The 17,731-nt window shown below is 42.1% G+C and overlaps 1 protein-coding gene across 1 annotated transcript in view; it reads left to right on the forward strand.

Moving 5' to 3' along the window:
- LOC126185031 (aquaporin AQPAe.a-like) overlaps positions 1-16,495 on the forward strand; it is a 36,220-nt gene extending 19,725 nt beyond the window's left edge. The window contains exons 3-6 of the mRNA XM_049927768.1: positions 110-253; positions 2,297-2,506; positions 15,094-15,174; positions 16,317-16,495. Of these exons, the coding sequence (XP_049783725.1) occupies positions 110-253; positions 2,297-2,506; positions 15,094-15,174; positions 16,317-16,451 (570 nt within the window). The 3' untranslated portion in view covers positions 16,452-16,495. The remainder of the gene's footprint in view (positions 1-109; positions 254-2,296; positions 2,507-15,093; positions 15,175-16,316) is intronic.
- The last annotated feature ends 1,236 nt before the right edge of the window (positions 16,496-17,731 follow it).

A 17,731-nucleotide genomic window follows, 5' to 3' on the forward strand; every position in this document is an offset into this window, starting at 1 on the left:
CTTCGATATTTCATACCGGATTAACCAGGACACATACTGACCAAAACCACACTGAAGTAAGGTAGTGATTACCAGCTAGCGTGTGTTGGTGAGACCTGCTTTGTTTCAGAGTCTGGGCCATGTCAGCGGCGCGCACGTGAATCCGGCGGTGACAGTGGGGCTGCTGACAGCCGGCCACGTCTTGCTGCTGAGAGCCCTCTTATACGTGGTGGCCCAGTGCGCCGGCGCCGTTGCTGCAGCCCTCGTCCTAAAGGTAAGGATGCATGCGAGTTCCCAGTTGGAGACTCGACCTTTTTTTAAGGCAGTATTCAGATGAAGAGCGTCAGTCAGTGCACGAGCGTCCCTTTAAATATAACACCATTGCCACAACATACCTTAAATATCACCTTTATTCCAGCAGTGAGGGAAATATTCGATCAGAGGTATTCAAAAGCTGATTAATTGCAGGAATGAGTGGTTAACATCTTCAGATGCTGCAGTAAACATAATTCGCCACCAATGTCCACAGGTGCAAAAGTGTAAATTACGTGTTAGTATCGTCGCACAGTGTTTACAATCATCGTAAGCTTCCATGAATGACTCTGATACGATGTACTGATGTACTACTCAATGTCAAGCCTGTAGTACTAGTAGTGCTACGTGGATGTGTGAAATGAAATAGGTACTGGTGTTGAATTTATGGATTAGTGTGTGGCGGTGATACTGACACAGGTACAAATTTAAACGACTGTAAATGAAATGATAATTAAATGGACACCCTAGATGCAAACAGGCGTTAATGTACTTCATTGGGAACATGTTGAAAATGTGTGCCCCGACCGGAACTCTAACACGGGAACAGATACTACCGTCATATATAGTTAAAATATGGCTTCCCGGCCATTCACCTTGTGCGAACGCACACGCTATGCCCAAACTGGTACGGGACTTGGTAATCTGCCACGAATAATTAGTATCATGGGCAAACGTCTATTAGGCGCACTACGAACGTAGTGGTGTGGACATGTTGGGAATGTGGGTCTTACGGGGAGCGTGCAAGGGATAAGTCCATGCAGGCACACTATCCTCTGTGCCTCGGTGGATCAGATCGACAGCATCTGCCATGTAAGCAGGAGATCCCGGGTTCGAGTTCCGGTCGCGGCACACATTTTCAACATGTCCCCAGTGAAGTACATAAACGCCTGTTTGCAGCTAGGGTGTCTATTATTCATTAATTTCTAGCAAAGCTGCATGGTCATCTATGGTAACTGTTCTTTCGGGAATAGATACTACCGTCATATATAGTTAAACGACTGTATCTGAATTCAGTAAAATTGAACTGGTTACTAAAACATGTTACTCAGCAGCTAAAGTTTTAGGACAATGCCATTCCTGCAATAAGGTATCGGAAAAACTGCAAGTCAAAACTTACTAGAATAAGTGTTGAGAAATGAAGGGTAAAGGCTTTCGCAGTCCCCTCCCTGTGTCGCATTTAATCTCGAAACACCAAAATATGAAGTCGGCGAAATTACTAAAGACATGTAGAGTGAAATACACCAGTGGTCTTCAGGATGGTAAGAAACGTAACTCTCGGATATCTCAAATAGTTCACTAATTTTCCAGTAGCAGTTACAGTAACGTATTCCATTGTTGCCAAGTGCCTAATGGGATGTAATATGAGGCATAAGTGTATTCCAATAATTGTCATAAATATTGGCATACAGAGAAATATATACCTTCCTGCAATGTTCAGACGTGTACCCCAAAATAATCAAAGGAAGATGCAGTCTGAACTCGATAGGCAGTTACTCTGTAGCAGCGAAGACTAAAGTTTCACTTCAGTGATCTAACGTAGAAAACTGAGGTCGTGAGTTTCTGCTATCCTCGATACACCCTAAAGAAACGACTGGGTGGTACTCAGGTCGTTATGTAAAGTACACCCAGAGAAACTTGCCTTCACAAAAGGTAGAGGAAGAGCCCACACATTCCGTCCAAACTTGCCTGCTAGGTAAAAATGCAAAAGACCATCTTGTGGTGCGCTATGAGACACAATTCTAACAAGAACTGTAATTCCGACTTCCTTCAATCAGAAATAATTCTCAGGTACATTGTTACTGCCCAAATTTCATTTCTTCAGTAATAGCGGGAAAACACTGTCCTGAGATAGGGGTATATCCAAGCACTGTAAGGTACTAGTTACCTTCGCGCCGCATTCAGTTCAGAGAAAAATATTAAGCGTATAACCTAAATAAAAGCCTAGAAATTAAGCCCTCAATGTAATCGAAAACGCTAGCAGAAGATATACGTAATGTTTCAGGCACTGACTCCTGAAGAGACTGCATCCACTTTGGGCTTGACGGCGGTGAGCCCACACCTCACGCTGACGCAGGCAGTCTTCGTGGAGGCGATAATAACTTTCGTGCTGGTTATGACTGTGTGTGGCGCCTGCTTCGGGGAGAGCGCGGGGGCGGCGAGTGGTGCTCCATTCGCCATAGGCCTATCGATAACGGCTTGCCACCTATTCGCGGTAAGTAAAATAGCATGCGCCTGCTTAACTCACTTTCAACAGAGGGAAGACTGACCCACGCGTGATGCTCGCTAATAACGCAACACAGTAAAGTCAATACAGGTTCATTTTAGGATTGTTTTCGCTACTCAACGAGTGGGGCATATTGCGCAGAGTTCAACTAGAATTTGTCAACAGTTCCAAAATGTTCGTTGCCGTTCTGGTTTTGTCGGCCATATCGGGACGAAGTACCAGTGCCTAGTCAGAGCAAGCACTACATAAAGAGTGCAAAACGAAATTCTACTGGACTTAAACTAGTTCTCTCGAACTAGGAAATGACTCGTTAGCTCCACAAGAAACGAATGCAAGAAACTCAGCGAAACAATTAAAATAACTGATAGTGAAATGTCTGCAGGAGACGCTATCCTCAGTCTAGAGGAAGACGTAAGACTAAGAATGGCAGGAACATTCTGGCCGGATCCATACACTAATATTGGAGTAGGGTGTATTAAAACCAAAGATTGAATTGTAACTTTCCAAATAAGTTCCTGTTCATTTCAATTTGTACTTTCCTTGAAGCACAATTTTTGATGTTTATAGCGAAAATTATCCTACCTTTAGCCAGGTTCCACCGAACTCTGCATTCTCAATGAGCGTTCATTCTGCAAAATAGGAAGACTGTGTGGACATAAGGTTATGCACTTCGTGTAACAGTCTCCACGATTTGCTATTACATCCAGGTGCTAGAGTACTAGTCAAATAAGACTACAAAGGTTATCTCAAACTTCATGCAGTTACTGTAGAATCACGAAGAAGCCTGCAGTTAACTCCTTAATTAATAGAAAAAATTCTATAAATACAGGAAGGCATATTGATTAAAGTAAAGATAACTCGGCAAATGAAAAAAAGTGCTGCTGCCATCTATCCTTCACTTACATCACGTGCATGTGTAAGATAAGCAGCGTTAAGACAACTCCGCAAAAAGTCCGTGTAATTACCTAGATCAACTGAATAACATTTTCCAATTCAAAATAGCAAATATGGAACAGTTAGTGGAATTCGGCAAAGCCTCACTTAAACCCGCAATAAAGTGTTGATTCCAAATCTAAGAATCCCTTCGGCCAGAAAGAAGTATGAGTCGATATTCGTAGAGATCAGACAGCTAATGGCAGCATATGAAAGACTTATAAAGTAGTTCAGCTGTGGAATTCGCCAGCGACCGTGAACACGGTTCAGTGTCAGCTTACCAATGTCAAGCTAACAAACGTGCAGCAGTAAGAAACATTCCGCTCTGTAGACGTTACTGAAGCACTGCGTTACTAATTGCTGGATATGAATTACGAAAAGTTCCAGCATGTTCTGCACATAACAAAATGCATAGTATGTCACGTCTTAATATAACAAACCATAACAAAAGTTATAGCTTAATACTAAAATGTCAATTAGTTCCTTGATAAGGCAGGCAGTTCATATCAAAAGCACTCTGGTTATAATGCTGCAGAATAAAAAGTACTATTTTCTGGCTTAAGCTGCGCCCTGCTTTTCGATGCAGTCACTCGTACGTACATAGGCAGCTTAAGAATAAAGGAACGTTTCCTATATTATCCCCAAAGGGTGGATTTCCCCCACAAATTGCGCCCTGTGGTCTCACTAACAGTGTAGCTGGAACACTTCATAGTAGCATAAAATGTGAAACTGACCAAAAACGGCAGTTCTTTTAAATTTCGTCCATTTTCTGGTCAGATATCGGAATAAAAATTCAGTGTTAATTTCAAACGTTGATAATATTCGTGTATTACGCAAATTTTAATTTGTAACTGCAGTTACTTTAAGTTAATTGTTAATACTTTCACCTCAGTTGGGGCGAATCCGATCACCACTGTATTTTGCGTGCAGGAACGGAATCGGACTTCCAGTGGAGTGAATCTGATAAAGATTTTGATTTAAAAAAGTATATTGCTGTATTTCAATCAAGTTTAAAATTTCTAAACTAATTTTTACAGGTACATTACACTCGACATTTTTGCTACAAAAACACATGGACTAACAAAATTTGACAAAACATTTTGTTAGATGTCATCTATACCTTCCAAAATATACCTCAGTTGCATCGTAAACTTGTGGAAAGACAAACATTACCATCGAAAACATACCTTTTTCAGAAATGTCATTTTAGAGGTGCTTTCAATTTTACCAATAAAAACCTGAACCTTTTTCTGTAGGAAATTTTACTGTCGTGAAAGCATTCCCTTTAAATTAGTGCCAATCTTTCCTTGTCCATTTCTTCATTCTCTTTTGACTCGTGGTACTCCAGATCATGGTTACATGTTCCGGATAGGTACTCCCTGCTTGCAGTCGTGTAACTAAAATTTTCATTGAAATCCCCGATAATTGTTCATTTCTCTGGAGTTTGCGTGGCTTTCCTTTTGATTAGAGCGAACCTGTTCAAATTGCATTTCAAAGGCTGCTGCTCAAGAAACTTTACATGAGCTGGTGCCATGTGCATTATCTGCTGCTTCTGGAATCTGAAATGACTACATCGGGACAGAAAGGAAAAATTGCTGCTTTCCTGACTCTGATATAGTTGACTTGGACGTGATAGGTATAGTCTCCAAGGTTTTTAAACAACCTTGGAAATTTAGAATTTGGTGCCACTCTTCTTCCGATCTTATTTCTCCATGCAAGGTATGAAGGTCTAAAAAGGCCACATAAAGTGGCTGACAAATGAGTAGAATTAAGTAATATAAGAACAAATTTAATGTCTTGTTCTTGGCGCAGTTTCATCACTTTGACACGACGCGACAGATTATCACCTACACCCACTTTAAGTCCATCTAATTGCTGGGCTGAAGGCACACAATTTCAACAAACAATTATTCAAGCACTGTTAGATCAAGTCAACCACTTCGATACTTGTCACAACGTGCACCAGTTTTGCCCCCCTTCAAAGTATTGGAGAGGTGTTGTCCTATAAACTGTTAACGGTAGGACTGAGCTGTCAGCACTAATAATTGACTTAAAACTATCAACTATCCTTTAAAGATGTCTTGTGCCTCGCTTCACTATTTCTCATTTGTCCAGGATCGTCCCAAAGTTTGTCTAGTTATAATTCATAATGTTCCAGGCAGGGACACCACTCAAGATCGCTTCAAGCTTCTTACAATAATTGCTGTTCCTCGGGTAATTGCTGCCTTTGCCGTCTTCATTTTCGCTTAATCTTTTCAGATGTTACCCACCCGTACCCAGGTAGATTGTCCGGAAATCGTTCTTCCATCCTCCCTGCTCGCTTGAGATCGGCCTGTATAATGGCCCTAATATAATTATTCCTCAAAGGAACCCCCCCCCCCCCCCATTTCGCAGAACGCAATCCTTCAACCAGGCTTTTTCCTCAATGTTGGTTCACGCTGGTTGGCTGCCTATTTTGTATTCGTACCTTTCGCTCAGTGAGTCATGTAAAATTTGATAAATGGAACTGCGTATTGCATCTGAAGATCTCAGGATGCTTAATTTTCCTGATTTGACAGATTTCACAGTATTTAGAAGAAATTCTGGTTTGTAGTTAATTTCTGTATTGGTTCCAGAAAATTTTCGTATAATCGAATGATAGGATTCACCTTAAAAATGCAATTTTGTAATTAGGCCTGTATAGTAAGCAGTGCTAGCAATGAATAAAACACGAAACTGAAGGATTTGACGTTCATATGCAAGCAATAATATGGGAACTTGCCAGTTCCGTCGAGAGTAAGGCGCCAACACAAATTTTCGTACTGTTGCGGTAACCGCACCAGCGTACCACGAGAATCGCAAACCTGACAACGCAATTAGCTCGTTGCGCGAACTCCAACACTCCACTGTTCTTGACAGACTTGGCAAAAATTTGCGACAATGGTTAGGTACAATGTCGTTAAAATGCTACGCCATTACAGACGTGGAAAAACCGGCAAATGATCGGATTGACACCACCTGATCGGTTTCATCTCATTTCACAGTAACTTACTTCCGCAATCGAATGATGCATTTAGTGGAGTCAGTTTAAAAAGCGGCCTTATTTGGAAATAGTAACCATTTGCTTCCAGGCCAGAAGTTACTGAACAATCTTCTCACGAAAGAGGTGCACGAAAATATTAAAGCATAAATCCATTAGTGACCTTCCAAATGACTCTACTGCTGCAGTCAAGTAACAATAGGGATGGACGGTTGAGTCCATACCTGCAGTGTTCAACATGGAAGTCCTATGTTGAAAGTAACAAAATACTAAATACCGTGAATGTTTTTGTCTCTTTTTTTTTTCTTCGCAAATGTAGTTTGTCCTCAGGTTTAACCTTTTTCTTCCGAAATTTGGGTCCCATAACGTAGGTGTTGGTTTTGATGGCCTTGCTCTTGCCTCCACACTAGTCACTCTCTCCGCCTTTGCCTATAATTTGTCTGGTCTGCAGTTCCGCTGTTCCCTTGTCTTCCCCTGGTATTGACCACGTTTTAGGGTGATAATGGAGTGGGTGTCAGGAGGGGTCGGTGGCAGGAAGAGTTTCTGGAGCACCCCTGCTCTCCCCATTTCCCCCCCCCCCCCCCACCCCATCCTGTTCTTTCCTCTTCTTGCTCGTCTAACGTTCCTTTTACCTCTGTTTGCCTGTTATTCCTGCCACTTGACAGTGCTGTTCGTTGTTCATCCTTTTTGACATCTTAGATCGTGAAATGATCTTATTGTTTGGCCCCTCCCCAATCAACCATTTATTTTCCAAATATAAGCTTCATCGTTTTCAGTACTTACGCCAAACCGATCATTTACTATTTTGAATTCGCATTAATTCTGGAATGTCCTGCTTTTGACAAGTGTGGAAAATAGTTAACAAAATTAGTTGGAATAAGAATTTGAATAACGCTGAACCGATTTACACAAATAACCTTCAAATAATTGTTCAACACTTTGTACTAATTCTTCATGCAGCAATGGCGTCAGAATTTTATAGCTATCTACAAAATTTTGTGTAAGGCATGAGAATTGACTTATCAAGGGATATAAAATGAGTTAACTGTTCTGACTGCTTGAATACCTTGTATTGTAGGTACATAAATCACTTAGTAATCGCTTTCCTGAAGTCAGTATCTGTTCACAAACGCCGGCCGATGTGGCCGTGCGGTTCTAGGTGCTTCGGTCTGGAACCGCGTGACCGTTACGGTCGCGGGTTCGAATCCTGCCTCGGGCATGGATGTGTGTGTGATGTCCTTAGGTTAGTTACGTTTAAGTAATTCTAAGTTCTAGGGGACTGATGACCACAGATGTTAAGTCCCATAGTGCTCAGAGCCATTTGAACCATTTTTTTTTGTTCACAAACCTGTTAGTTATGCAGTAGACGGACCAGTATGACTACGTTCTTATGCAAGGAACATGCGACGCTAATAGTTAAACCTTCATAAATCGCACTGCCCTAAAACAATAACTCATTGTGATAACACGTAGTTCTCATTTGAACGTAGATACCTTGTTGTATGAGAAAGTTGCTCACCTTCAAATACACACACCCAACAGTGACTGGACAGGTAGAGCGGAGTCGCCATTCCTTCGCGTCGGATTCAAAAGATTCAAGGCGTAACAAATATCAGTTCCTGCAGTTCAAATTTAATGCTGACAATCATGACCGTTCATGGGAATAGTTACTGCAAACCTTGCCTATTACAACGAAAGTGTACTCAATACCATTTTTCTGGAACAACGGCGTCGTCGAACACTTCATCTCTGGTCTTCTGAATTAATTCTAACAATTAGACTGACAATTCCGTTCGGAGGCTATGGCGGCTTCAGAGTTAAATCCGATACGCGCTTCTCAACCTTTTTCCTAAGTGTGGCCACCTGTTTCTGGAGGAGCCTTAGTGCTGGCAGGTCCACTAATTAGTGAGGGAATCTTATGGGCAGTCTGTCGTACATGTGATATCAGGGCAACGAATTCACTTATTCCGTGCAAAAGACATTAAAAGAATCAGAAGACAAAGAGTTCTGAAGTAAACGTTGAAATGTGAGTCTGATCACTTAAGATCTAAAAAACTAAAGTTAGAAATTGCCTTTACTAAACGTCTACCTCAATTAACGTAATTTACTGATAATGATTGTACGTCATTTACTCTCCATCACTTCCAGTAGACTTCATCAAAGTATGACCGTATTACTGAAATGGCTGAAATAAAGTTAACTGAGTTATATAACACCGACACTGTCACGTGTTTGGTGCTACATAAAATTAATGTTCATATGAGTACTATGTCAAAACAGATGCCTAATTCTCGAAACCTTGCTATGAACTAAAATGGTGTATTTCTGGAGTTAAAAAAAATAGTCCCGTGCTACAGGTTGTGTGCAATGACTAGTTCCATACTTTGATTTATAGCCATTGAGACATTAGAATACACTAAATACGTTCACTTAGTGTATCTCAAGCATTAATGTAGTGCTGAGCTGAATATCTACATTTCCTTCCAAATTCAGTTCATGGATATCCACATCTAAAAGGTTTAAATGGCCCAAAATATTAAACTGAATTAATACTGTGCAGGCGCATTGTGCTTAGTCAGGACAAAAAGGCTATGAAGTTCTTTCTTTGAGATGTAGGCAGTCTCGTTGCATTGCAACGTGGTCACTGTAAAACATCAACGCTCCGGCTCACTGGGTCCCAGTCGCTGAATGTAACACTTGGACCGATCTTCTTAGGCGTTTGCCCGTACATGGTAACAAATAGGAAATGGACTGCGTGTACTGCTTAGAACAGAAATATGTCCATATTTCTCAGGCAACGATCTTGAGTGACGGGCAAGCTACAATACGCTGAACAGTTAAACCTTTTCAAAAAGCAAGCTGTGGTTACGTCCAGTCTGGTTGGACGAACAACGTACATCAATAAGCTGTAAGATGGCTAATGCCTGCAGCAAAATTTTCAGTGAGAGCAGAAATATTCAGCTGTACGATGTGTAAGTGCTTAAACAGTCTCGGTAATTAGAATCCATTCTCAGAGATTGGCCAGCGAAGCGGGATCCCGCACCATAAGACCAGTGTTGCTGCTGCAGTGTCCGCTCTAATGTTGCGGCGTTCTCCAGGCGACCGATCAAATCAGATCGGCGAGTTTACCAGACAGCTGACCTGGTAGGACGCTCAGCTCTTACAGGCCTCGAAATGCATTGGATCGATGTTGTAGAGACTAAGGTTTTCCGAAATTGCTCCTCTGCACATGCGTATCCTTCGCAATAAGTTACTCTGGTGTAAATTACGCATACCTATTTTCCCTAAATTGGCGGCCGGCTAGGCTGGATATTCTGTACACAACCAGTGTACACCATAATTTTTCTTCTGTTACCACTAAGAACGGCAGAGTGCCGAAGCTGTGCTGTGCGAACAAATCTTCGTTTAACATTCAGTAATTGGTTTGGAAGTGCGCTGTTCTAGTGAGAATCTAGTAAGCTAGTCAGATACCGTGATAGATGATCCCATAACTGAACGAAATGAAACGCCAATCTTTCAATGAGTTAGCTTCCTAGTACTCAATACGTAGCATTCAGTAAACGTCGGATAGTGTTAGCATCATAAACGACTGACACTTGCCGTCGCGTAAACAATTGGGCAGCCGTAGTACCATTATTAATCCACTTTCAATCTGTTTAGTCAACTTAACGTAAACTTAACTCATATCACATTAAGTTTCGATTTTACTTATCGAGTAGAGGTTGACATAAGTAGTCACTACGGACTACCTTAATCTTACGTAACAAAAAGATAAGTTAATGTCGAAAAAACTAGGTCTCAACGTCACATTGGTGACAGCTGTAAATGGAAATAGTTTAACCCCATTATGATTCCACATATATGCATGTGTGGCATAGCAATTAAACAAAAGCGGAGTTCGGCAAAACGTTATCGCGACGTATTGTCTAGCACAATAAACTTGAAGCAGAAATTTACCTCAACATTAAAAGAAACTTAAATTAGTATTTGCCACTAAGTCATGCACACTTACTTCGAAATGCTGCAGGTAGGCAACATAAAAACAAAGCGTATCTGAAATACGCTAGTCATCCAAAAATACATTTTGCTGATAATACTTAAAACTACGTCGTGGAATCTAGCATCCTCATAACGCTGTGAACATCATTAAGCTAAAACGCTAGGGGAAACGGCATGGATGTCGGAGTTCCGTAAGTTCCCTGTTGAGAGCGAGAAAAGTTCCCATGTTCTTTCTGGTCATTCCCTACTATTCAGTTTAGCCATCATTAGTAAGATTTTAAAAATTTTCAGATATAAAAATCTGGCCCCCTTGAGGTGTCTGTTCTTTAGAGAGTTTGAGAGTAGCGCTCACAGGGCCCCAAGCTATTACAGCCCATTCTTCCTCCTGACTCCACTTCGTTCACCCTGCCCTCCTTAACTATCGTCGCTCTTTCCCGTTGTCCCCTCCTCCCAGTGTTCTGAGATAGCTACATGGCTATCCAGCTGGTTCCCTGTACTGCTTTAAATTTCGTTCTTCCTGTTTCTTCATCCTTCATGGCGTTTAGGTCCCCACTTGAGGTTTAACCTCCACTTGAATAAATATAAATATATAAATTACTGAGAGCCATTTGAGGAAGAACTCCCTCCCTAGCGTCTACTGCATGGATTTCTCTCCCATTTCCTTTCTCACCATAGCCGTTCTTTGACCCTGCTAGTCAACTAACATACAGCCAGTCCGTGTGGTGGGGCTGTTACGTATCCATATGGCTGAATCCCCTGGCAGCAATCAGACTTCCGATGTCTGAGCTCTTCCGTCCCCATGTACGCCAGGTAGTGGTTGCTTATCATTTTGTTGCATTGGAACAGGGGGGCGATGGCTGCTGTGCCGGACCTAACTGTGGCTGGATGTTGCCCATTGGAGAATCCCTGATCGGAGTGGGTGGTATCAGAGCGGATACTAGGCATTTGGAGCGTATCAAACTGCAAAAATCTGGCTGTCCTCAGTCAGTCATATCTTCCAATATTGAAGGATGTTTGAATGCTTTCTTTCATCTGGCAACCTTCCCTTGGCTACACCATAGAAAAGCAAGACTCGCTGTCTTCAGGTGAAACACTTTCCCCACTACCTCGTCTGTACTAAGACGGATGGGAACATATTCACCGCCACAAAGCCATTGTTTTGTGGAGAATAGAGGACCAATTTGGTGGTATCGCTCAATAAGACGCAGTCGGGCTCCTTGTTAATCAAAGCTTGTACCTCCCAATCCGCAACGCAACTTAAACGGGTAGAGATCTTCTAATTGACTTACTTACAGACTTAGGAGGGAAATCTAAGTGATGGTGCCCCTATCCATTTCAGTGCTGCTCATAGTACCTTTCTGGTACATCTCACGATCTCCTCCCTTGCTTTCGTGGCTTCCCTACATAGATCATCCCATGATCTCGGTGACAGTGACAACTTTATGGTAATACGGTAGTTCCTCTGCTGCCGCCAGGCAGACAGGCCCCCCACGTTGACCATTCCGTAGAGCCAATTGTTCTTTACAAATGTCCTGTACACTTGCACCTCTCCCGAACTGCATTGATGAGGTCGTGCAAGGACTCTGCCACTATTCTTAATGCTGCAGGCACAACTGTTCTCCTGTCCATATGTCCCCCTCGTCGTCGACCGGTACCTTTATAGACCAAAAATGTAGCAGTGGCTGTCCAGGACAGCCGACAAGTGTTGAAACGATTAAACGCTACCCTTCACATACCAATCTCCTTCCTTCTAAGCATCTCCATGCTATGCTAAGGCATAATTATCTTATGCAGAGCAAAACGGAAGGCTGGGTGCACTGTTACCTCTGAGGACCTATGCCTCTTCATAGCAGGTTTCGTCCAACAACGATAGCCTTCTGAACAGCCAACTTAAGTCAGCTGTTAAGTCTTAATCTCAAAGGTGCTTTGTGCACTAATAGATCGGTCCTGCCAGAAAATCATAAGACATAATTTGAGATAGCATCGGCGTCCTCTTCCTATACCATAACTTCTCGTGCAGAAACGCTGAGTTGCACAGACCCCTATTTCAATCGGCACCATACTGAATGGGATTGCAGGCTCTTACTCTTCATAAGAAGGCTGCAGGCACAGATTCTACACACATCCAGAGGAAACACTTAGATGTTACTCAGAGGCAACATCTCCTCAGGGTCTTAAACTGCATTTGGCTCGCAGGTGTTTCCCTTTCACAGGGGCGAGACAGTTGTCATCCCTATCCTTAATCTCAGGAAGTACCCAACATCTTTAAACAGCTACCACCCGATTAGCCTGAAGGCTCTAATATTTAAGCAAGTACAGGATGGTTGGTTTCAGATCATGTTGAGTGCTTTAATCTTTGGGCCTTTTGTCCTTGTATCAGGTTGCCTTCCAGGAAGGACGATCGTCAACTGACCATTTTCTCAGCTTGGAAATGGCAATCACAGGCGTACACTAACTGCTGGCACCTTGTTCCGGCGTTTCACCTACGTAAGGCATACGACATTGCTTGGTGCTGTAACATTTGAGTTACCCTCCATGAGTGGGGCTTCCGAAAATTTTTAGCCCACTGGCTCTTCAAGGTTAGTTTGCACTTTATTTAGTACCCCTCAGATTCAGAACAGTATCCCACAAGGTTGTTCTGTGTCACACACCACCTCACAGCCATCAACGGGCTTGTAACCTCTGTTAGGCCTGTGGTTACACCACCGTTGTATACAGATTCTTGCGTATGGTGCAACTTCCACTTCGTAGCATCTGCTGAGTGCTGGCTCAAGGCGCCGTCCAACAGACCTCTGGGCAGTCTCCTGTGGCTTAATTTTCTCTCTCCAAAATGCTGGTTACGCGTTTTTGTTGTCTACCTACAGTACACCCTGATCAAAAACTTTATTTAGGCTATCGCCTCCTCGATGTTGTATAAGTCCCATTTCTTGGGCCTTACTTTTGAGAGCTGGCGAGTCCGCCCCATATTCGCCACCTGAAGACAACAAGCATGCAGGAGCTTTTAATGCTCTCTGCCTCCTGGACCACACATCTTCGGTGCAGACGGTCACTCTTATCCATCTTTACCGTGCTATGGGCTTGCCTAGACTAGACTGTGGTGGTCAGGATTGCAGCTCAGCTGTTCCTTTCACTCGCCAAATACTAGACTCCTGTACACCATTGTGGGGTGCATCTGGCTACTGGTGCCTTTCACACTACTCCCATTGTCTCCTTCAATAAGTGGGGATTCCCCCTCTACAAACATGACGGAGCCAACTCCTTGTTTCTTAAGCAATCGCCATTCGACGATTCGCTGACCATCCTATGTACCATGCCCTTGCAAACAAGGGACGTCTCCCACCTGATAATTATTTGTCCATGGATGTGATTGTTAGTTGGAGATCACGAAAGGGAAGTGAGACGCATTAAATCTCCACTCACTGGAATGTGCCTTGAGTATTTCGCGTCTTCCACTTACTTAGAACACAATTTTTTGCCGGGTCATTTAGTGTGTTCACAGAACTAGACCCATTCAGAGCCCTTCACTGCTGTATATCCATGACTTTCTTTATAGTTATCTGTACTGCATGCTCAGTTTTCTCAGTCCCAAGTCGGGTGGGTATCCCAGAGAATGAACTGGCTGACAGTTCGGCTAGAAAAATACTTAAACCTCACTCCGTCATGATTCCAGCTGCGAATATGCGGGTCTACTTCAAATCTTTGCCCAAAAGTGGATTGACATCTGGTGCACTACTGATCACAGTAATGATCTCGGCACAAATAAGGAGTCAATTGCAATTTGGCGCTCCTCCTTACGCTCCTTTCGGATGGAGTCCAGTCCAGTCTTGAGCCGTCCATCGAGATTTTGATTTGCTTCTGGAGTAGGGGCAGGGTGGTTCTGGTTGGGGCTCTCAATGTTTCCTTGGTCTGGGACCATCACCACTTCCCTGGCAAAGACAACTCTTCCACCCCTCTCATTTTTTAGATTTGCGCTATCCTTTCATACCTTGTGTGTTTAAACTTCCTGGTTTTATGGTGTGACTTGTCTTCTAGTGGAACCTCTCTTCAGTGAATAACATTTGAATCGAGAGCCTGATGACCTCACCGTGTAGTACTCCCCCTCCCCCCAATCAATCAAAATCTGACAAAGAACCGGTGTAATCGAGGCATACAGAAATATTAAAAAATCGGCTAAACTTAAATGAGAAAGTTTGCTTTTAACAAACGCGATGCATGGATCAATTTCTCGAAATAACTCTAAAATTGACATGCAGTTAGATTTTTATTTTCAAGAATCTAAAAGTTATTCTTCAGCTTAAAATTTGCTTTCCTTCCATATATAGATTTAGATATGTCCAGCGAAATAAGAAACGCCATGGGACATAAAATGCATAAGTTTTTGGTGTTAACGCAGTCGAAATGTTTCCTGGAGACACAAATTCAGACTGCTTTTTAGCAGCACTTATCCTTCATACTAGAATACAAAAAGTTGTCATTGTCACTTTATCTGGCTGTACCAAAGCTCCTACTGTTGTAATTGCAGCACAAGGAACGAACCTTGTAGTTAATAAACTTAACAAATCTATTACGCAGTCAAGTATTAAGATGCTAACAATATATTTTAGTAAACGAAAACTGTTCACAGATGCAATACACTGGCGCAGGCATGAACCCGGCGCGTTCTCTTGGGCCTGCTATGCTGAAGTGGCAGTGGGACAATCACTGGGTACGTATTCACTCTTACCACTTTACCACTTGCAAATAAGAATTTTTAGTAGTGACTAAAACAAACAAACACACACACACACACACACACACACACACACACACACACACACACACACACACACACACACACACACACACACACACACGGAACCGAACGAAATGTCTTCCCCTCCCCTGTGAGCCCCTTCAGATCGGATTAGGAACCTAAGCGGAGCTCCGACGAACTTTCCGTCCAGCTTCTGCTTTTAGTTAATGTGATTCACACCTCCGAAACAAGTAGGTAATAGCTTGCTGTTTGGAGGTTCTTCCACAATTTTAAGTTACATAAACGCAGTCTCTGAACGTGTCATCTAGTGACGCTGACAGAGTAAAATTCTGTCCTCGCTGCTAGAAAAGCACCATTTGCTACTGGTTAATTAAAATTTATTGTATCATATGGACAACGCTGAAGTCTCGACTGCTTTCAGAAAAAAGCTTGCAGCTAGACGTGGTTACTAAACCCAGAAACACACAAAGTAGCTGAAGAGTGGCACAATACCATTTTTTCACACTCAAATGTTCGCCATATGTTAGTGACAAGTGTTTCCTTCCGAGGTCGAATGACAACTGAACTCCGGATAAATATCAGCTAATTTCGAATAAATACGTCCCAAACGCTACAGTGAGTTACCAATTTCAAATACAGCGTCATCTAAAATGCCTAATAGAGATACGTTAACAGCTGAAGTTTCCTAGACAGAAACAAGAAATATCTTGGGAGAAACAGAATTTTTCCCATAAAGAATGTATCATCGTTAAATCAGTATTATGCAATGTCACATGGAGTGGTCTCCCAAACATATATGTTCGAAAAGTGGAAGAAGCACAGCATTTAAACCACAAACGTGGCAGTGAGAGGACTCGGTGCTCCTAACGGAGGACTTACTTCCAGCTGTGCATTTGCTGTCTATTTAGTTTGTCCGTTCTCTGTAAAATAAAAATGCTGTTGAACATTAATTAGCACAAATGTAGCATATTCTAAAAATTTCAATTTTATTCGTAATAACTAAGCATTAGTGTCTGACAAAATGTAAACATCTAAACAAAAAGTTTCCACATCAGTCTCGTTAAAATATTGCTGTAGATTTTTACTTTTTCTAGATCTACTGGGTGGGACCACTTGTCGGAGGCATTGCAGCTGGCGTCATGTCCAGGTGCTTGTTCACAAAGAACACCACAGAAGCAGCACCTGCTGAGACCACAGCTAACACTGAACGTGAACCGTTATTACCATAGATACCTGTGTAAATACTGGTACTGAAATAAGACTGTCTACGGACAGGGAGAGTAATTTTCTCAAATTACTGCAAATTACAACTTACATGTTCTGTAAAATGTTCTGTAAAATGTATTGTAAAATAATCGAAGCCTATGCTGCTCTTTGTACCTATTTCAAAAATCTTACAATAAAAGATAAAACGTGAATTTTAATCAGAAGCACCCACATAACACAAATAGCTTAAGTTAAACTGAAGAATTACAGGTAAATAATCAAAGTGGTTTTAAAGGATTAGTCTCTATAATCTTCTCAATCTTATAAAGTTCCTTTATTCTTATCATTAAAATTAGTTCATGTTAACAATACATGATGATTAAGCTTTGGGCCCGTTTTGAACAGTTTAGGATTGTTCTTCTTACAGGACATCACACACAAAACAGTCACACATCACTGCAAGATACGGAACACACATTGAAATGAACTGACAAATTTTCACTTGCGTAAATACGTTCTTGTGTTATCAGAAAATGGAACAAGGAATATGGTAAGATGTTTCGCGTAGTATACTAGTGGCGTATTCTAGAAAAACACTAAAAATTGTCCCAAGTAGGCGACAAGCTAAACAATTAGCGACAATTTCTTTAGAAGCCCCCGTTTACAGAAACATACAGTAACAACTAACGGCCATTCGAAGTTAAACTATAAATAAATTAGCGCACAAGTACCTTACCATGGCATTGGTGTGGGATATAGTGACAAAGGAAAATCTTTTAGACCGGAACTCTAATCCCGATTTCTTGATTAAGGTGAATGATACCATTAATCATCCAGCTATCGATACACGCGCTCCTTGATTGATAACTTAGGTATCACAGTATCTTGTTCCCTCGTGGGGAATACAACTTACAGCTGAGGCTATTACGTAATCGATTTAAAAGAGAATGGTGCGTGTATGGATAACCGAAGTGGTTATTACGAACGCTATCGATAAGCGATAAATGCTGTCATGGCCTGGCACACTCACTAATTGACGATTAAAAAAAACTGATGCCAAGATAATCGACACAGTGCCTTAACTCCTGAAACGGTGGGGTTGCGTTGTGCTCATAACTGTGAGGAAAAGTGTTCCAGGCTAGCTCCCATACTGGGTTCCACGAAGTCTAAAACTGGGAAAAGGTACATATCTCGAGACAAACGTCGCGATGCAGTCATACATGACTTTCCTGCAAGTGAACACCCTTCTGACGCAGACTGAAACTGGAGTATAACAGACGGATACTTTGGCGGAATGGTTCAG

Source organism: Schistocerca cancellata, chromosome 4 (genome assembly GCF_023864275.1).
Source record: "Schistocerca cancellata isolate TAMUIC-IGC-003103 chromosome 4, iqSchCanc2.1, whole genome shotgun sequence".
In the NCBI taxonomy this organism is placed as follows: Eukaryota; Metazoa; Arthropoda; class Insecta; order Orthoptera; family Acrididae; genus Schistocerca; species Schistocerca cancellata.